This window comes from Mesoplodon densirostris, chromosome 19 (assembly GCF_025265405.1).
Source record: "Mesoplodon densirostris isolate mMesDen1 chromosome 19, mMesDen1 primary haplotype, whole genome shotgun sequence".
Classification (NCBI taxonomy): Eukaryota; Metazoa; Chordata; class Mammalia; order Artiodactyla; family Ziphiidae; genus Mesoplodon; species Mesoplodon densirostris.
In genome coordinates, this window is record NC_082679.1 from 51,586,564 (window position 1) to 51,607,715 (window position 21,152).

Genomic DNA, 21,152 nt, shown 5'->3' on the forward strand with positions numbered 1-21,152 from the left:
CAGTGTGACTCCAGTGCAGTACCCAAGATCCTCCAATTAATTGTTGTATTTGGTTTTCAAATGGGGATCAAGCAGTTAAAGTTAGTCAATGTGAGTTACCCACTGTTTTTTTTAATTTTTAATTTTAATAGATCTTTATTGGAGCATAATTGCTTCACAATACTGTGTTAGTTTCTGTTGTACACCAAAGTGAATCAGCCGTATGCATACACATGTCCCCGGATCCCCTCCCTCTTGAGCTGGGGCGAAAAGAGAGTAGCATCAACATATATACACTATCGAATGTAAAGTAGCTAGTGGGATAGGCTTCCCTGGTAGCGCAGTGGTTAAGAATCCACCTGCCAATGCAGGGAACATTGGTTCAAGCCCTGGTCCGGGAAGATCCCACATGCCACGGAGCAGCTAAGCCCATGCGCCACAACTACTGAGCCTGTGCTCTAGAGCCCGCGAGCCACAACTACTGAGCCCATGTGCCACAACTCCTGAAGCCCGCACGCCTAGAGCCCGTGCTCCGCAACAAGAGAAGCCACCGCAATAAGAAGCCCACACACCACAATGAAGAGTAGCCCCCACTCGCCACAACCAGAGAAAGCCCGCGTGCAGCAACGAAGAACCAACACAGCCAAAAAAAAAAAAAAAAAAAAAAAAGGTAGCTATTGGGAAGCAGCAGCGTGGCACGGGGAGATTTGGTTTTCATCTTTAGTTCGTGTCAGTAGGTGACATCAATTTTCATCAGCTTTCCCCCTTGTTTACTCTCAGTTACATTCTTCTTTGGAGAACGTCGCTAACACCAATCTGTTTTCTGATTAGGGCTGACAGCAGTGAATGTCTATCCAGTACCCAGTCTGCTCACTTCTCTAGAACTCTCCCGGTGAGTGTGTCTCATGAGGGTGGTGCTTGTTTGATTTCTGTATTTAAGAGATGTCTGTGGGTACTTTGACAGTTTTGAGGTACAAGAAATGCTAATACATTGAAATATTTGGATAACCAGGAGAAGAGCAAAGGTTGAGTGGAGGAATAAGTTTAATGGCCATGCTATTTAGATAAAGGAAGGTCCTCTTGAAACAGGAAGGTGCCTCTGAATTACTCTTTAGAGTTTGTGGATTTAGCATGAGTTGTAAACAAAGACCTATTTCCCCTCCATGGCAGTGATTTTCTTTTTCCAATTGGAATCAGATAATTCTTGGTTTTTAGTGACTTAACATGCTGTTCTCTTATTTTTTTCATACTCTTGTGACCCATGTTCATCTGATTTTCAGAGAGATATTAATTATATTCAAGCTTTTATTTCTTCTGTTGGTGGTCAAGAGCAAATGTAAACGAAGTTTGCTTTCTTTCCTTCATTCATTTTTAATACTGTGTTAGGCATTCAGGAGTCACTGGCTGAGTTTTACAGTCTAGTGGAGAGTTTGACCATCAAATAAGCAGTAAGAGGGCAACATCATAAGTGCTGTGAGTATAGAGTGCTAGAAGCAGGTAGAAGGGGCAGTGGACAGAGTCCTATATGCTCAGGGTTTTCATAAAGATTAAAGGAGGGCTTTCCTGGTGGTGGCGCAGTGGTTGAGAATCCGCCTGCCGATGCAGGGGACACGGGTTCGTGCCCTGGTCCGGGAAGATCCCACATGCCGTGGAGCGGCTGGGCCCGTGAGCCATGGCCGCTGAGCCTCTGCGTCCGGAGCCTGTGCTCCGCAACGGGAGAGGCCACAACAGTGAGAGGCCCGTGTACCACAAAAAAAAAAAAAAAACAAAAAAAAAAAACCCGACATGGATCAAGACTAAGATTGACCTTCCCCACTGAGCTTGATCATTACTGAAGAAGATCATGTATTTAGTTTCCAGCCTCATCTGGAGCCTCTTCTGCCGTCAGCTCCTTCGAGTGTCCTGACATCTGTTCCAAATTGCTTGGCTTCTCTCAGCCCCACTGCCCCTCATCTCCTCGGCTCCAGAGCTCAGTTTTCCACTTGACTGGGAAAATAGAGGTCATCATGGGTGATCTCTCTCAGCTTCCTACCCCCTTGCATAAATTCATGTAGATTCATATCCATTCTCTGCTTCTTTCCTCTGTTCAAGGCCAGTCCAGCCATCTGTGCCTTTGATCCCATGCACTCCCACTGCTCTGGACCTTGCTCTGTTAGTCATCCTCCTCCTCCAACTCTCATGCGTGTTCGGTGTTTTTCTTTTTTTGTGTGTGGTACGCGAGCCTCTCACTGTTGTGGCCTCTCTTGTTGCGGAGCACAGGCTCCGGACGTGCAGGCTCAGCGGCCATGGCTCACGGGCCCAGCCGCCCCGCGGCATGTGGGATCTTCCCGGACTGGGGCACGAACCCGTGTCCCCTGCATCGGCAGGCGGACTCTCAACCACTGCGCCACCAGGGAAGCCCTGGTGTTTTTCTTTTCCTTGGTCTCCGTGCACACTCATAGCTCCTGTCTTAACAAACAAAAAATGTTCCCTTTATCTTGCAACCCCTCTAGTTATTGTCTGTTCCCTCATCCCTCTCATCCCTTTTTGTCCAAATTTCTCGAGAATTATCTGCATTTCTTGGCTCAATTTCCTGTTCCCCTTTGTTCACCCCACCACAGCTGGCTTTAGATCTCCTCTTGTGGGCCTTTTCTGTGTTGACACTGTTCATCTTGTTTTCTTCTCTTCACATGTGCTGTCTCCTTGGCTGGCTGGGACTGTGTGATTTTTTTTCATGCTGCTCTGGCCCCTTCTTCTGTCTCTTTCTTAACTCCTCTTTCTTCGCTAGCCCTTTAAAGGTCAGTTATCCCAGGGTCTGTCTTTGGCCCACTGCACTTCTCATTTGACACGATCTCATTTACTCCCAGGATTTCACTACACTTCAGTGTCAGCATCACCCAGATCACCGGTCCAGACCTCCTTCCTTCAACCTCAGACCTGTATGTCCAATTTCATAACAGATGTTTCATCCTGCACTTCTCCAAGTACCTCAAATATGTGCAAAGTTAAATTTATGAGCCACCCTCCACCCACACTTTAACTTGTCTTGTTTTCTGTTTTGGCTTTTGGCATTATCATAAGACAATCAGATCCAGATGGACACCACTGAAATTCATGATTCCCACCCTCATTTGGAGCTTATCCGTCCTTTCTCTGGATAGGATTTCCTCTCTGGTCATCTAGGCTGAAGCCTAAACATCACTTTTGATTCTTCCCTCTGCTCCACTCACATGTCTAATCCATCTCTAAGTCATTTTGATTTTTGTCTCCTACATGTTTCTGGCACCCCTCCCCTCCCTTCCAGGTGTGTTACTACTCATTGAGGCCCTCATCATTCCCTGTCAGGAATTCCCTAACAGCTTCCTGATTACGCTTCCTTTTACTAATATCACCACCTCAACCAGACCTCCGTGTATGCACAGAGTGAGCTCTTAAAAGTGCAAAACTGCTCACCAGCCCTTCAGCGATCCCCCTACATCTGCAGGATAAAGTCACAACCTCCTAGACATTATCAGATACTTCTAGCCTCGTTTCTTCCCACTCTGTGCTCTGTATTGGCTGTTCCAGCATCACCAAACTGCTTATTATTCTTTTCTTGCCTCTGTGCTCTAGCTCATGTTGTCACCTCTTGCTTGGAATGTCCACCACACCTCCGGTGTGTACAGCATTCTTCAACTTCTACCCCAGATGTCATATTTCTTAGGGAGCTTGCCTTGAAGTGCTTCCTTCACTAAACCGTCAGAGCAGCATCTGCATTTCTCTTAACAGCACTTATTTCATTCTGCCTCATCGTGTTGATCCATCGATCAGTAGGTACTTTGAGGCTTGGGGAAGCTACGTAACATCTGAAAATAAATTCCTGTGACTGAATATCCACCCAGTGCTCTACTAAAGACTTGAATTCACATTCTAAACGATCCGGAACTTTCCCCCCACTAGTTATCTTTTGTCCTTACTTCCTCACTTTTATTCATTTGGTTCATTTTTTCCCAGAATTTGCTTCTCTTCTCCCCGCATCATTACTTGAGGAAATCCTACTCATTTTTGAATATTTGTTTAAAATGGCTCTTCTTCCTTTAAGGCTTTCCTCTCCATCCCATCCCACCACCTATGTGCTTTTCTATACTGAAGGCCTTTGTATCTTCATTGAGCCCACAGCACGCTTGATCCAGTGTCAGGCATGTATGTGTGCTTGTCTCTCTCCACGTTTCTATCAGCGACATTCATTGAGCACCTACTGTATTCCAGGCAGTGCATCAGGGATGCCTTGGAGATAGTGCTTCTGCCCTCAGGGAGCTCAGGGGACCATTAACGATACATTACAGACTAGTGAAATGGAATGAGTTCCACTCATCATCTTAAATGATGCCTTTTAATTATTTATTTTCTGCAGAAACCTGCTTGAGTGTGTCCCTGACTGGGCCTGTGAAGCAAAGAAGATAGAAATACTAGATGTGAGCTATAATCTCCTGACAGAGATTCCTATGAGGTATGCATGTGTTAATGTATATATTATGTGTGTATTTAATTAACTTTCCTATATTTGGGTTGCCTTTCAAGGGTACTTTGATTCATTTGTTCAGTAAATATTGAGTATCTGCTAAGTGCAGGGCAGTGTGAGTGCCGTAAGGAATACAGTAATGCCTAAGGCGTAGTCTTGGCCTGCAAGGAACTTAGTAAACAGATAGTTGGGGTGCCTTGTGCAGAGATATCTGTGATAAAATGTAACAAGAGTTGCTGACATAGGTCGGTGACATGATAGTGATAATAGAACATTTGTACTGGATGATTTATTATGAGCTGGGCAATGTTCTAAGACCTTCACTTTCATTATCTTATTTAATCCTGTATCAACCTTATTTTATAAGTGCTGTTATCCTCCTCTTACAAATAAGGAAACTAAGGCTTAGAGTGGTTAGGTAATTTGTCCAACATTGCACTTAACTAGGAAGTGATAGGAGGTGGCATTTGAATGTAGTCATTCTTACTCCAAAGCCTCACTCTTGGTCACTACACTATATAAATAAAATGTTTTAGAAATTCAGAACTTTGGATAATTAGAGAATGCTTCATGGAGAATGCCTGTTTGAATTGACCTTTATAAGATGGTAGGATTTCTGTATGTGGAGGGGAAAGATAAAGGTGTTGGGAGGTGGTGGGGGGCGTATATTAAAAAGTACCAAGATGTGAAATGTGCAGTTATTACTTAGTGGAGTCTTTAAAAGTAAATTAGAGGGTTTGTAGCATAGTAGGTATGAACACAGCTTTGGAGTCAGACTTTAATCCAAATCCTGACTATACCATTTACTACATTTGATGTGATATCTTCGGCAAATCAAAGTCACTTAACCCTTCTGGACCTAATAGTTAAATGTCCTGGCACATTTTAAGAATTGAATAAGGAGTAGTGTTTGTTATAATAAATTTTGTTATTAGCTTATTATAATCAATTATATTAATATTAATAAATTCACTGAATTTTTGGTGCTATCTGTCTAGACCTAAAATCTAAATTGATTTATTATACAAATTGCTTTTTTTGTTTAGATGTGTTCTGGGCTGTGTGCTTTCATTAATTCACCTTTTCCCAGAATGACCTGAATGACTTCCTGGTGGGTGGTGGGTAAACATATGGTTGTGGCTGCTTTCTTGGCTCTGGCACCTGTCAGTGATTATACTGTCTAGAAGAACACAATTCTATTAGTTTACTGATTTTAGTTAAATAGCCAAGGGCAGACTCAGGAAGAGAGATTTAAATCAGTTTTTTGTTGTTGTTTCTTTGTGTTCTATCCCCTTAGAATCCTTAGTAGCTTGAGTCTTAGAAAACTAATGGTGGGACACAATCACGTGCAGAACCTTCCAGCGCTGGTGGAGCACATCCCTCTCGAGGTGTTGGATATTCAGCATAACTTGCTCACCAGGCTGCCAGATACCCTCTTCTCTAAGGCCTTAAAGTAAGTACTGTAGATTTTATTTAGAAGAGCAGAATCATTGACTAAGCAAACTGCCTAGACTTGTCATTGGAGTGACCTTGGGAACCATCTTTACAGAGTGTTTATCACATAATCCAGCTATGGGTGGAGACTTATTTGCAATTTGTATGGAATAAAATATGACACTTTTTTAATATAAATTTATTCATTTATTTTTGGCTGTGTTGGGTCTTCGTTGCTGCGCGCAGCCTTTCTCTAGTTGTGGCGAGCGGGGGCTACTCTTCGTTGCAGTGCACGGGCTTCTCACTGTGGTGGCTTCTCTTGTTGTGGAGCACAGGCTCTAGGCGCGCAGGCTTCAGTAGTTGTGGCACACGGGCTCAGTAGTTGTGGCTCACAGGCTCTAGAGCACAGGCTCAGTAGTTATGGCACACGGGTTTAGTTGCTCCATGGCATGTGGGATCTTCCTGGACCAGGGATCGAACCCATGTCCCCTGCATTGGCAGGCGGATTCTCAAACACTGTGCCACCAAGGAAGCCCCGTGACACTGTCTTATGAGGCAGGAATCTTCAACTCAAAAGGTGAGATAACCATCAAGTACTTAGGAAGTTACAGTGTTGTAAACAGATTTAAAGAGCTTGTTGGGGGGCTTCCCTGGTGGCGCAGTGGTTGAGAGTCCGCCTGCCGATGCAGGGGACACGGGTTCGTGCCCTGGTCTGGGAAGATCCCACATGCCGCGGAGTGGCTGGGCTCATGAGCCATGGCCGCTGAGCCTGTGCGTCCGGAGCCTGTGCTCCGCAACGGGAGAGGCCACAACAGTGAGAGGCCCGCGTACCGCCAAAAAAAAAAAAAAAAAAGAGCTTGGGAAGGTTCAGACTTTCATCTAGAAAGCCTCTTTGATCTTCAAATAGAGGTTTCAGCATTCTGAAACAGCTTCTTTGGGTACTTTTCAGCTTTTGCATTAGGAGAAAAGGGCATACCACTGAAGTTAATTTAGTTTTTTTTTTTTTTTTTTTTTTTGGCGGTATGCGGGCCTCTCACTGTTGTGGCCTCTCCCGTTGCGGAGCACAGGCTCCGGACGCGCAGGCTCAGCAGCCATGGCTCACGGGCCCAGCCGCTCCGCGGCATGTGGGATCTTCCCGAACCGGGGCACGAACCCGTGTCCCCTGCATCGGCAGGCGGACTCTCAACCACTGCGCCACCAGGGAAGCCCTAATTTAGTTTTTGCTTCTAGCTTTGCTAAGCTATCATTAAGTTATATTCTTTATTTGCAGGGCTTTTTTACTCCCTACTTTGAAAACTGTGCATTTAAAGTTATGTTGTTCCAAAAGTATTATTTACTTTCTCATTGTAAATTAACAAATAGATAATATGTCTTCCTATTTTAATACCTGTAATCAGGTTTATTTAACACATATGTCACCATTAAATGAAAATTCGTTTTTAATTATAGTTTTCTGCAATATGGAGAAGGCAGTATTGTTCTTCAATTTTGACATGGAGAAAGCAGAGAGAAACAGTGGTAATTTAACTAGGCTGCAGGAGGCATACAAAAAAGCATTTAGCCCACAAGTGTCTGGCTTGTTCTCTGGCAGTTTATACATCTCTTAATGTGTAATATGCTTGGTTGGAGTTTCCTAAAAATAAAATCTTTGGAAATTCTAAAAAAACATTTGAGGGAAATTTTCTTTTTGGAAAGTTTTAGTGCATAACATTTGTTAATTAATAAGCATTTGTTAGTAATGCATTACAGTGCATTTCATTCTGATGACAGTCTGAATAAAATCAGTTTCAGCTCTAGAATCTTTAGTAAGGAAGTTACTTAGCAGTTGTAGCAAACTGTCAATAATATTTAATACTAACTCTGTACGGAGCACTTTTGGGATATATGAAGACACAAACAGACACACACTTCCCTCAACAACTTAAAAGCTAATTAGCAATGTGGATCATACAGTTTGAAGAAGACTAAAGAACACAGAAGTTTAATAATATTAGCTGCCTTTTACTGAGCATGTTCTGTATGTACCAAATACCATGCTAGGCAGATTTTTTAAATCATACCGTGTTTTACTTCTTAGATTGGTGAAGATTAAAATGAATTTTGATACTCAGTGTTGACAAAGGTGTGAGCAAATGCAATCATATATCCTTCTAGTGGCATAGCCTATCTGAAGTATACTTTGATATAGCCTTTCTGGAGCTCATTTTGGCAGTATGTGTATAAAAATCTTAAAGATATATGTAGCCTTTGACCCCACATATTCTGCTTCTGGGAATATGGCCTAAAGAAATAATTGGGTGAGGACTCGAAGGTGCTCATTATAATGTCTATAATGGCAAACAATTGGAAACAGCCGATATGCCCGTTATTAGATTATAGGGGGATTGACTAAATAAATATGATCCTATTAAAATCAGACAAACATTTTTCTAAAGGGTGTCCTCACAGTTCATATATTTGTGAAGATGATACTCAACAACATCGTTTCAGTGGTCATGCAGACAGTAAAACATGAAGCTGGGTTAGAATTAGGCCACCACAGAATCCCGGGAACACAACTAAGCCTGCATTCTTCCCTCTCTACTTGGCTTACATGAGTTGAGTAGAAGGAATTTTGTTTGGGTAGGATCAATCAGAGGAAACTACCTGAAGGAAATTACTTTTGTCATGAGTTTGGGAGCACGGAAAGGCAGTGTTACATACTGAGAGGGCATGATGGTTTCCACACAAGAAGGCAACCAGTAGCCATAAAGGAAATGATGATTTGCATGCGTTCTGTCAGTCTCAGATACTTGAATGCATCTGCAAATAGTCTGGAGTCTCTGCCATCTGCTTGCACTGGGGAGGAGAGTCTGAGTGCACTGCAGCTGCTCTACCTGACCAACAACCTCCTGACAGATCAGTGTGTGCCCGTCCTGGTGGGGCACCCACACCTGCGAATCTTGCATCTTGCAAACAACCAGCTACAGACGTTTCCTGCAAGGTAAGCAAACGCGAACTTTGATTGTGTCAGATACATAACATGATTCTGCATTTGTCAGACTACATCACAGCTGTTTTACTGGGTACTCTTGCTTTATGTTGACCGACTTACTGGTGCTGTGATTCCACTACTTGAATGGGAAAATCTGTACCCTGTTGTTAAGTATCAGTAACCACAGAGGTTGTGGTTAAAATGTGTTTAATTCTTAGTTCTATTTACTTAACAGTGGTCTGAGAATTTTCAACCTAGAAAGTACAGGCTTATGAAATAAATTAAATTCTGAAGATAATTCTTTCTTTTCTCCTGTCAGCACTGATATATAAAATACTGTTGAGTCCATTAATTTGTTCATTTTTATATATGTTGAATGCCTACTGTATGTCAAGTACTATGTAAGTACTAGGGAAACAGTGGTGATTAAATTACAGTCTCTGTCCTCAAAGAACTTGCAGTCAAATTAGGGAAATAGACAAGTATATGCAGTTGCAATGCAGTGTAATAAATGCAGGATGTTAAAGATATGCACGGGTAGCTGCACTGAAGAGATGTATAGTATTTAGCCAGGCTACATTTATAAGACATAAGAGGGATATTTAGTGTTGTCAAAGTTTTTTTTTTTTTAACATCTTTATTGGAGTATAATTGCTTTACAATGGTGTGTTAGTTTCTGCTTTATAACAAAGTGAATCAGCTATACATATACTACATATATCCCTTGTCAAAGTTTTAAACAGTGTCAGTGGAGAAATAAGTATCTTCCAAAATACATTTGATTAAAAAAATTTTTTTTTAGAAAATTTCACACCAGAGGCACTTCCCTGGTGGTCCAGTGGCCAAGACTCCATGCTCCCAATGCAGGAGGCCTGGGTTCGATCCCTGGTCAGGGAACTAGATCCCCCATGGCACAACTAAGAGTTCACATGCCACAACTAAAAGATCCCACATGCCACAACTGCAGATCCCACTCGTGGCAACGAAGATTTCGCATGCCGCAACTAAGACCCAGCACAGCCAAAAAACCAACCAAACAAATAAATAATAAATAAATAAATAAATAAATAAATATTTTTTAAAAAAATTATTATTTGTTGTTGTTGTTGTTGTTTTTGTTTTTTTGCGGTATGCGGGCCTCTCACTGTTGTGGCCTCTCCCGCTGCGGAGCGCAGGCTCCAGACGCGCAGGCTCAGTGGCCATGGCTCACGGGTCTAGCCTCTCCGCTGCATGTGGGATCTTCCCGGCCCGGGGCACGAACCCGCGTCCCCTGCATCGGCAGGCAGACTCTCAACCACTGCGCCACCAGGGAAGCCCTAAAAAAGTTATTAAAAAAAAATTTTGACACCAGAAAAATCCATTTATACCATAAAGGTAGTCATTAAAAATCATGTTTTCAAAAACTAAGAACATAGGGAAATGACATTTGATATAATTTGAATGAAATTATATATATATTTCATATAAAATTATATCATGTTTGATACAATTTGAATGAAAAGAAAACTATTTTTATTCTAATTTTGTTTCACAAATTTTCTTAGAAATGTGTTAAAGTTGAAAAACGTAGAAATTATAATTTTTGTGATTATAAAATGAGATATTTGGAGATACTGATTGCTTCCTTGAAAGAATTTGAACAATGGCTTTTATTAATTAATTTTTTTTTCTTTTTTTCCCGGCTGCATTGGGTCTTCATTGCTGCGCGTGGGCTTTCTCTTGTTGTGGCGAGTGGGGGCTACTCTTTGTTGCAGTGCACGGGCTTCTCATTGTGGTGGCTTCTCTTTGTTGTGGAGCATGGGCTCTAGGCGTGCAGGCTTCAGTAGTTGTTTCTCGCGGGCTCTAGAGCACAGGCTCTGTAGTTGTGGCACATGGGCTTAGTTGCTCCAGGGCATGTGGGATCTTCTTGGACCAGGGCTTGAACCTGTGTCCCCTGCATTGGCAGGCGGATTCTTAACCACTGGGACACCAGGGAAGTCCCTGAACAATGGCTTTTAAAGTGAATACAGAATCTTAATTTCAGGATGTGATAGATCTCTTGAAATCCTATCAGATTAATTCAGTTGGCCTCAAATATGTTCACATAAAGTGCAAATGATGCACCACTGACAAGTTACATTAGTTTATGAAGCTGTTGGGAGATACCAGATGTAATACTCTGAAACTAATGAATTCCACCTAATTTGACGACACTCTTACTGTTGGAGTGGTCAAAAGCAGGCTGATAGAAAACTTAAAACTCACCTAAGAATATGAAACTAAGAAGTTAGAAGTAAGGACAAGAATCAACAGGAGATTACACAAAATTAGAATAATCTGAAAACAGATGATAAAACTAAATGGGGGACTTCCCTGGTGGCGCAGTGGTTAAGAATCCGCCTGCCAGTGCAGGTGACACAGGTTCGAGCCTTGGTCCAGGAAGATCCCACATGCCGCAGAGCAACTGAGCCTGTGTGCCACAACTACTGGGCCCACGAGCCACAACTACTGAAGTCTGCGCGCCTAGAGCCCGTGCTCCGCAGCAAGAGAAGCCACCGCAATGAGAAGCCTGTGCACCACAACGAAGAGTAGCCCCTGCTCACCACAACTAGAGAAAGACAGCGCACAGCAACGAAAGACCCAACAGAGCCTGAATGAATGAATGAATGAATGAATGGAATTTAGAGCATTATTTTAAAGAAAATGTATGTTCCGTACTGAATAATAAATCTCCTGTCAAGTTATCTCCTGAACAGTGTTATAATTGCACAGGCACAATCCCAAGTCTTCTGTTTCCTTTGGACTATTTTCAGAATCTAGCACAGTTCTGGGTGCTCAGTAAGACACTTAATGAGATACAGATGCTGCGTTTCTATCTGTAAGTCAGAAGGATCCAAGTAGGGAATCATGTAAGAGAAAAGTGTGAAATTTGGACATGGGAATATTTTAAAAATATATTATTAAGTAAAAAAAAAAAAGCAAGTTGTTAAACAATACATATGATAAGCATCATCATGTTTTAATTCGAAACATAGAGTTTCATGCATTAAAAAGGCCAAGACTACTCTCCACCAAATCGTCATCAGAGATTAAATCTAGTTGTGGGATTAAAAGGTTTTTTTTGATGTTCATCTTTATTTTTCAATTTTTTTCAGTGAGTATTACTATTGTAATAAGAAAGAAAACAATTTTAACTTACTGAGCTTAATTATTACAAACTATTCATCAATTTTCTAGCAATGAAAATTATCAATATTTATGATATATGAAAAGGGCAGGATATAAATTTCATGTAAAATCTACATATGAAAAATTTAGCAGGAAATTCAGCAAAATGAAAATAGTAATTTTTTCAGATTGGTATTATTGTTGATTTATTTTCTAAACTTTCTATGTTACAGCAGTTTATTATTTTTACAGTGTTTAAAATTGGTAGATAAAGAGAAATCAGAGCAATTTGTAATAATCTGATAAAGGTGTTAGGCCATCTTAAGATGTTTTGCTTACTGTGTAGAAAACTTTGCTTACTGGAGGGACAGTGTGAATCGCCTGCATCACAGTCCCTAGCACAGCGCTGTATGTATTATAGGCACTTGATAAATGTTTACTGAAGGTGGATTATGTTATGAGTAACTGTAGAAATTTATTATTTTTTTAATTTATTTTATTTATTTAGTTTTGGCTGTGTTGGGTCTTTGTTGCTGCACGAGGATTTTCCCTAGCTGCGGCGAGCGGGGGGCTACTCTTCGTTTCCCTGTGCGTGGGCTTCTCATTGCAGTGGCTTCTCTTGTTGTGGAGCACGGGTTCTAGGCATGCGGGCTTCAGTGGCTGTAGCACGCAGGTTCAGTAGCTGTGGTACACAGGCTTAGTTGCTCTGTGGCATGTGGGCTCTTCCCGGACCAGGGCTTGAACCCGTGTCCCCTGCACTAGCAGGAGGACTCTGTACCACTGTGCCACCAGGGAAGTCCCTAGAAATTTAAAACTAAAAGGAGGGAATTCTCTGGTGGTCCAGTGCTAAAGAATCTGCCTTCCAATGCAGGGGATGCGGGTTCGATCCTTGGTCGGGGAACTAGGATCCCACATGCCTCGGGACAACTAAGCCCTCGCACCTCAGTTAGCCCGCATGCCACAAACTACAGAGCCCATGCTCTCTGGAGCCTGCGCACCACAACTAGAGAGACGCCCACGCGCCACAACAAAGAGCCTGTGCATGACATCAAAGAGCCTGCGCAACACAACAAAGATCCCGCGTGCTGCAACTAAGACCCAAAGCAGCCAAGAATTAAATTAATTATTTAAAATTTAAAAAATTAATTAAAAATAAATAAATAAAACTAAAAGCAATCTTAGTGATGATTTAGTACAACTTCTTTACTTTATAGCCAAGGCTATTGATGTCCGCTGACACTAATCTACCCAGTATTTTGCAACTAGTTAGTGGCAAAGCAAGTACTGTAACTGGTCGACCAACCCTAGGCTGATGCCAATTCAGCCACTTCCTAGAAGTCAGATAATAGGAAGATGTTCGTGCCCTAAAGATCCAGCAGCTGCAGTAGAAGCGCAAGGAGGGTTCAGCCCTTGAAGTGCACTGAGAGGGAGGGAGATGGGGCTGAGGCTCAGCGAGAGTGTTTGTTCACCCTCGTGGCTGTTTCATTCTGGCTGGTCATTGGGCAGCGGGTCAGTCACCTCTGTACTCTGGCAGCTGTGGAACTTGTTTGGCAGCTGCTCATTTGGGTGCAGTATGGTATTTTGGTGTTTCCTTTTCAGCAAACTAAATAAATTGGAGCAATTAGAGGAACTGAACCTAAGTGGCAACAAGCTTAAAACCATCCCCACGACCATCGCAAACTGCAAAAGGCTGCACACTCTGGTGGCGCACTCCAACCACATTAGCATTTTCCCAGAAATACTGCAGTTGCCTCAGATACAGGTACTTGTGTGCGCTGGGATGACGTCTGGGGGTGATGGGAGGGGTGGGACTGAGGCAGTTCTCTTCTCCTAAGGAAGAGGAAAGTGGAGGTTTGGGATCACAGTATATTTAATTGGCTTCTGGGAAGAAATTAAATTCCCTTTGAGGATACAGTAGGACATTGACCCTTAGGGAGTTAAGAATTAACTTAATCTCTCTGTTTTCCTCTCAGTTTGTAGACCTAAGTTGCAACGACTTGACCGAAATCCTGATTCCAGAGGCTCTGCCTGCTACTTTACAAGACCTGGACCTAACTGGCAATACAAATCTGGTTCTGGAACACAAGACGCTAGACACATTTAGGTAGGAAGACTTACGAAGTTGAATCCACATGTGCTGTAACTCCCACCAGCCTTGTGTGATTCTTCTTAAGGACTGTGGAGACTCAGTTCATTAAAGGAATAGAATGAATTAGATCACAAAGCCCCTCGGTTCTGTTCTTTGAGTCAGTTTTCGATGGGTGTTCTGTCCAGCAGTCAGCCCATAGATATTTGAACTCAACATCGTGGGTACTGCTCAGCCGTACCCCAGTATCTTTACAGGGCAGGTGTGTGGCTGCACCCCACAGGCCTGCAAGCCCTGTACTTGCCCAACCTCGAGACCAAAGAAAGAGCCCAGAGCTAGCAACAGAGACATCATGTTTTAATGGGTAGGGGGATCTTACATGTCTGAAGCAAGGTCCCGGAGCAACACCCCACCGTGTGCAGCATCTGGTGGGCAGGACATGGTAGTGGCTTTACTACTGCGGGAGAGGGAGGTTACCAGTTATAGAGGGAGGTTGGCTCATCAGTTACCTGGAAAACAAGCAGAGGCACGCCCCCTCGCCACCCCTTTGATAAACTCTCATAGTAGAGAGAGTTCTGATCTAAAGAGAGAACAGTCACTAGCTGGGGCCGAGTGAAGCGGGGGTGGGGAGGTAGGTATGCAGGCATTTACTGATCAGGCTCTGTGATTCAGAGGGAAGGTCAGTCAGGCGAGTAGGGTGTGGGTGAGGCAGGCACTGGTTGGGCAGGGTCGTACAGGGAGCAAGAGAACAGCCATCCTGAGTGGTGTGATTGTACAGCAGGCATAGGTAATTTAGGTGGCACGGATCACATTACATTACATCTAAGACAATGCAAGCTCATTCATTGTACCAAGACTTCACTGTATCAAAATACTTAAAATAAGTAGGCAGTTGAAACTTAGAAATCTTTGTTGTGCTTAGTTTTTCATTGAAATGAACGGCATCGATTATAACAAAATTGGCCCCTATTTCTTCCTCCTACCCCTTTCCTTTCTCTCTCTTCTTGGCCAGTGGGTCAGCATACTACTTTCTTTGGTCTCTCTGGAAATTAGTCTTAGTCTGTCAACAGATTATTTTATAAAAACATAAATTATTGTTGGGATAGCTTCTGTAAAGTACAGAAGCATATACGGTTTAAACTTCCTTTCCTCCACTTCCCACAGCCATATCACCACCCTGAAAATTGATCAGAAACCTTTGCCAACCACTGATTCTACAGTTACATCAAACTTCTGGAGCCATGGACTGGCTGAGATGGCAGGGCAGAGAAACAAGTGAGTATCACGGCCATGGAGACTGAGAAAGTTCCCCTGACATCTGGGAAAGGATCTGGTGCTGAAAGCTAGGCCATGTTGTTCTCCTGTTGGACATAAACAAATCACAGAATGCCAACATCAGATAAGATTCCTCTGAGACCATGATCCTGTAAGACAAAACAAGATGAATGTGCAGCCCACAAAACACCCACACGCCATCTCATGACTAAGATGGGTGACTGCTACTTTCTTTATCAATCACAGCTTTGTCCCCATGCTAATCTTCTTTCCCTGTAGATAAGATTTATTGAGGTACCCAACCATAGAATAGCCCTGCTTTCTGACAGCACCCAATCTAGTATGACCCCCCACTTTGTTAGATCTTCCCCAAAATGACCCAGGCAGACACAAATCCTGTACTAGATTTTTTCCAATACCCTCATATACCCCAGAGTCCCATGGTGTGCTTTCTCTTGTTGCAAGGCATAATAAACTCAACTTCTGCAGCCACAGGTATGTCGTGCACCTGGGGGAGTCTTTGGCTGAAGGGTGTTGATACTAGTCCTTAATCACTACAAAGAGAAAACATCTAATTTTCCCAGCCTTCCACAGCATTGCAGAGCTAATATGTACTGCCCCTGAATGTGGCTGAATTCCCCCTTTTCTTATGGCATCAACTCTTTAAGATGCTGCTTACTTATCTTCTGTAACACTTTTTTCATGTGTAGATTAGGATTTACTACTATTCTTCTCCACCCTCAATCAATACTTACTTTTTTAAAGAAGGCTCCCTGGAGAAGAATGCTTTACCACTAACTTTCTTCGTTGTTTGTCTTTCTCCTGTTTCTGTGATAGGCTTTGTATATCTGCTCTAGCTGTGGATAACTTTGCAGAGGGCGTGGGAGCTGTGTATGGCATGTTTGATGGGGACCGAAATGAGGAGCTCCCTCGCCTACTCCAGTGTACCATGGCAGATGTGCTTTTGGAAGAGGTACAGCAGTCAACCAATGACACAGTTTTCATGGCTCACACCTTCTTGGTATCTCACAGGTAAGCAGGTGGGTTGAATAATTCCTAACTCAGTTCTGCTTTTGGAAAATTAATCTCACTAAGCCAGAAGGTCAGGGTCTCAATTATAAGTACAGGGGCAAAGTGAGATCTTGCTCTTTGTTCTGTGACCATTCTCTCCATCAGCATGGAATGTGGGGACTTTGGCTCTTTAAAGAGCCTGTGGAGGCATCTGTTTTCTCTGTTGAAACCAAAGGCTGCTGAGAATCTGGAAAGCCCAGAAATCTTGCGCAAAAGGTTGTGTGTGTGTATGCGCATTTCAGGGAAGGAAGGTGGTAATCCTTTATAAGATTCTCCAAAGCATCAGTGACCTACAAAAGGTTAAGCACTCATCAGATTCTTGTGTTCAAAATACTTATTATTGGGGATTTACCAAGTAATCTCCTCACTAAAGTCTAAGCCACTTAAGGGCAAAAACCCTATAAACCAATGGTTGAAAATCTCTACGTGGCTAATAGAGCATCTTGCACATCAGGTGGGCTGCATAAAGGGTACATACAACTGAGAGGGTGTACCTTTGTATAATCAAGGTTGAAACGGAACAACCTGGAGCCCGAGGTGGTTTTATCTGTCATTAGGACACAAAGATGTTGGGAAAGGAGTATTTTTCAGTAATAGAATTGAGCCTAGGGACTTGGCAAAACAAAGGGTGTGGGAAAGGAAACTCAGTTTATGAAGCACTTCCCAAGAGCTGGGCACTGTACCAAGCATTTTTCATACTGTATCTTTAATTTTCAAAACAATCCATGGAGGTGGGTATTTTAGTCAGAAAAATTTCTCGGAGCATCAACTTGCTGAGGCTCTATAGCCCATAAATGGCAGAGCTGGAATTTGAAACCAGATCTTTCTGATAGCATCTGCTCTGTACTTAGCATTGTGTACCAATCGCTGAGGGGGATGGATGCCGTGTATATGGGAGAGATACAAGGAAAATTATGGGCCTTCCTTCAGGGAACTTGCAGCCTAAGTAAGTGGTTCACAAAGTGTTGTTCTAGGACTAGCAGCCTCAGCATCACCAGAAACTTATTGGAATGTAGATTATTGGGCCAGCCCCTTACCCACTGAATCAGAAACTGTGGGGGTGGGCTCAGAGTTGTCTTTAACAAGCCCTTCAGGTGTTTCTGATTTGCTACCGTTGGAAGCCACCGAATTAGGTCATTGTAGTCTATGATCAGGCAAGCAGAAGCAACAGAGAAAGCTGCACCTTGTCTCCTCTACCCGGACCCTTCTGGTAAAATTTCTCAGCTAAGAGTACAAGGCAAGGCTGTCTTCACCATCATCACCCACATCAAGAGACTGCCTTCAGATGGAGGAGGGTGAAGCGGCTTCAGTCACACGGCAAAAAAACGAGGGAGTCATGGACATGAAGGACCGCTGCTTTCTTCTAAAACTAGCTGCCATGTTTTCATTTTCTTTTCTTTCTCAACAGGAAACTAGGAATGGCTGGCCAGAAGCTGGGCTCTTCTGCTCTCCTTTGTTATATCCACCCCGACACTGCCGATCCAACAAGTAGCTTTAGCTTGACCGTGGCCAACGTTGGCACGTGCCAAGCAGTCCTGTGCCGAAGTGGGAAGCCAGTGCCCCTGTCTAAAGTCTTCAGCCTGGAACAGGACCCAGAGGAGGCTCAGAGGGTGAAGGACCAAAAAGCCATCATAACAGAGGTGAATCTTGCTCTCCACTGGTCACTTCCGCTCCCCGAATCTAATGAATGCTGTTCTGCATAGAACAGTGAAGGTCCATTTTCTTCCTATCAAGCCCTGTAAATTGTATCCAATCCTGAAAATAGTAATAAAAAAAAATCTAATGAGCAGCTAATGACTAGCAGAAAGAAAAAGCAAATTAATTAGAAATGAAAAATCCTAATTTGTGGTCCTTGAGACATATATAGCATGTAAAATAAATGTAAATGTCCTCCTTGGTTAATTTTCATCTGGTTATTCCAAACAGAAGAAAAAACGTTTTATAGTTTAACATCCCTGTTCTGAAATGAAAAGTTTCACAGTATTTTTCCTTTTTATATTGTATATGGCTTAGTATACTCTGGTATTGTTTTTTTTAATAAAGAAGCATCAGTATCTCTAGAACTTTTCTTCCTTTTCAGAAGCTAGCATAACGTTTTTGCTTTCAAAAAGACTTTAGCAATTACATGTGAACATTGTTTACTGCAAAGCAGAATTTTGTTCAGATCTTTTGCCCATTTTTCGTTGGATTGTTTGTTTCTTTATTGTTGAGTTCTTTGTGTATTTTGGATACAAGTCCTTATCCGAAATGTTTTGCAAACATTTTCTCCCGGTCTGTGGCTTGTCTTTCATTCTTTTAACAGTGTCTTTTGCAGAGCAGAAGTTTCTAGTTTAATGAAGTCCCGCTTACCAATTCTCTTCTTTCATGGGTCATGCTTTTGGTGTTGTATCTAAAAACTCATTGCCAAACCCAAAGTCACTTAGATTTTCTTCTGTGTTATCTTCTAGAAGTTTCATCTTTTACATTTAGGTCTGTGTTTTATTTTGAATTAATTTTTGTGAAAGGTGTAAGCTGCTCCGTGTCTAGGTTTTTTTTCTTTTTTGGCATGTGAATATCCAGTTGACACAGCACCGTGTTTTGAAATAGACTGTCCTTTCTTCACTGAATTGCCTTGGCTCCTTTGTCAAAGATCAGTCGACTATATGTGTGGGTCCACTTCTAGGCTGTCTGTTCTGTCAGAATTCTGTCATAAGGACTATAAAAGATTCCATCCAAGGAAGCACAAAACCAAAAAAAGTATCATTATAATGTGGTTGATGCTATGGAGATTCTGGAAATTTGGTCTTAGGAGAGTCTTTCAGTCAAAACAAATGAAAGATAAAAGATAACTTTTTGCTTGATTAGTCTATTACAGAATTTAGATAATGTTCAGATTTTTCTTAGGGAGTCCTGGACAAGTAGGAAACATTTTTATAACTACAGACATTTATTGTTTTCTTGTTATTTGCTAAGCATCGTACTTTCACTGTTTTGTTTAAGCTTCACAATAACCCCCATGAAAGAAGTGCTTTTTTTTTTTTTTCTTTTTGCGGTATGCGGGCCTCTCACTGTTGTGGCCTCTCCCGTTGCGGAGCACAGGCTCCGGATGCGCAGGCCCAGCGGCCATGGCTCACGGGCCCAGCCGCTCCGCGGCATATGGGATCCTCCCAGACCGGGGCACGAACCCGCATCCCCTGCATCGGCAGGCGGACTCTCGACCACTGCGCCACCAGGGAGGCCCGAAAGAAGTGCTTTTATTTTCATTTTACAGGTGAGGGAAATAAGATTATAAATTTCGAGAGTTTGTGACAAATTCTGATAAATGAGGCAGGATTTTCACCCAAAGCATGACTGCAACTATGAAATTAGTATATTGAGGGCTTTAGCAGTTAGATTTTATCTTGAGAAGAAATCAATATGAAGCATCTGGCAGATAAACATTCCCAGCCTGCAACCAGGGTTCTTCCTTTTCCTCTGAGTTTAGAATTACATCGTTCTCGGTACAACCATTACAGAGTAGGTAAATTATGCCACAGATTTCAGACTTTAGGCATTAGTCGGTGCTTTAGCTATAAAAATTCTCTTAGCCATTTAGTATCTTCAATCCCAACTCTGCCTTTAAATGAGAAGTCATATTTAGTGATCCATCTGAGTTTTGGCCCCTCCAAGAATACTAGTGATGGGGAATTGATAGTTTTGCTTATTGTTTTTCTAACAGATGTTTCTCCATTTAAGAACATGCTGAGGCCTATACTTCATGTTAGAGCAAATATCTTTTGAGACGGAGGTGCCTTTTAGCCACTTAATTTTAATTGGTTTTAACTCAGTCCTCTGAACTATTTGCAGAATAATACCCATTTGATATTCACACCTGCTGGCTTCCTCACATTTTTATGATGTGGGCCTTCTGCTGTGAGGTAGCTCCTGCCTGGTTCCCATACCCTTTGTGATGTGGGCCCTCCGGTGTGAGGTGGATCCTGCTGGGTTCCCATCCCCTTGATGATGTGGGCCCTCTGGTGTGAGGTAGATCCTGCTGGGTGCCTCATCCCCTTGGTGATGTGGGCCCTCTGGTGTGAGATCACAACTGCTGGGTTCCCCGGGTTTATATGATGTGGGCCCTCTTGTGTGAGGTCACTCCTGCCTGGTTCCCATCCCCTTGGTGAGGTGGGCCCTCGGCTGTGAGGTCACTCCTGCCTGGTTCCCATCCCCTTAGTGATGTGGGCCCTCTGGTGTGAGGTGGATCCTGCTGGGTTCCCATCCCCTTGGTGTTGTAGGCCTTCTGGTGTGAGGTCACTACTGCCTGGTTCCCATCCCTTTGTGATGTGGGCCTTCTGGTGTGAGGTCACTACTGCCTGGTTCCCATCCCTTTGTGATGTGGGCCTTCTGCTGTGAGGTGGATCCTGCTGGGTGCCTCTTCCTCTTGGTGATGTGGGCCCACTGTTGTGAGGTCACTCCTGCTTGGTTTCTCACCTTTTTATGATGTGGGCCCTCTGGTGTGAGGTCACTCCTGCCTGGTTCCAGTTCCCATGGTGATGTGGGCCCTCTGGTGTGAGGTGGATCCTGCTGGGTTCCCATCCCCTTGGTGATGTGGGCCGTCTGGTGTGAGGTCACAACTGCTGGGTTCCTCGGGTTTATATGATGTGGGCCCTCTTGTGTGAGGTCATTCCTGTCTGCTTCCCATGCCCTTGGTGATGTGCACCCTCTGGTGTGAGGTGGAATCTGCTGGG

The 21,152-nt window shown here is 43.0% G+C and overlaps 1 protein-coding gene across 4 annotated transcripts in view; it reads left to right on the forward strand.

Moving 5' to 3' along the window:
* Positions 1-21,152, forward strand: part of PHLPP2 (PH domain and leucine rich repeat protein phosphatase 2) — a 75,259-nt gene that overhangs the window by 48,993 nt on the left and 5,114 nt on the right. For 3 of the 4 annotated variants that reach the window (XM_060083712.1, XM_060083713.1, XM_060083715.1), the window contains 9 exons: positions 811-871; positions 4,352-4,447; positions 5,757-5,912; positions 8,676-8,876; positions 13,614-13,776; positions 13,988-14,118; positions 15,265-15,375; positions 16,213-16,407; positions 17,855-18,086. In XM_060083712.1, coding sequence (XP_059939695.1) covers positions 811-871; positions 4,352-4,447; positions 5,757-5,912; positions 8,676-8,876; positions 13,614-13,776; positions 13,988-14,118; positions 15,265-15,375; positions 16,213-16,407; positions 17,855-18,086 — 1,346 coding nt within the window. The remainder of the gene's footprint in view (positions 1-810; positions 872-4,351; positions 4,448-5,756; positions 5,913-8,675; positions 8,877-13,613; positions 13,777-13,987; positions 14,119-15,264; positions 15,376-16,212; positions 16,408-17,854; positions 18,087-21,152) is intronic. The other variant, XM_060083714.1, reaches the window with a different exon arrangement.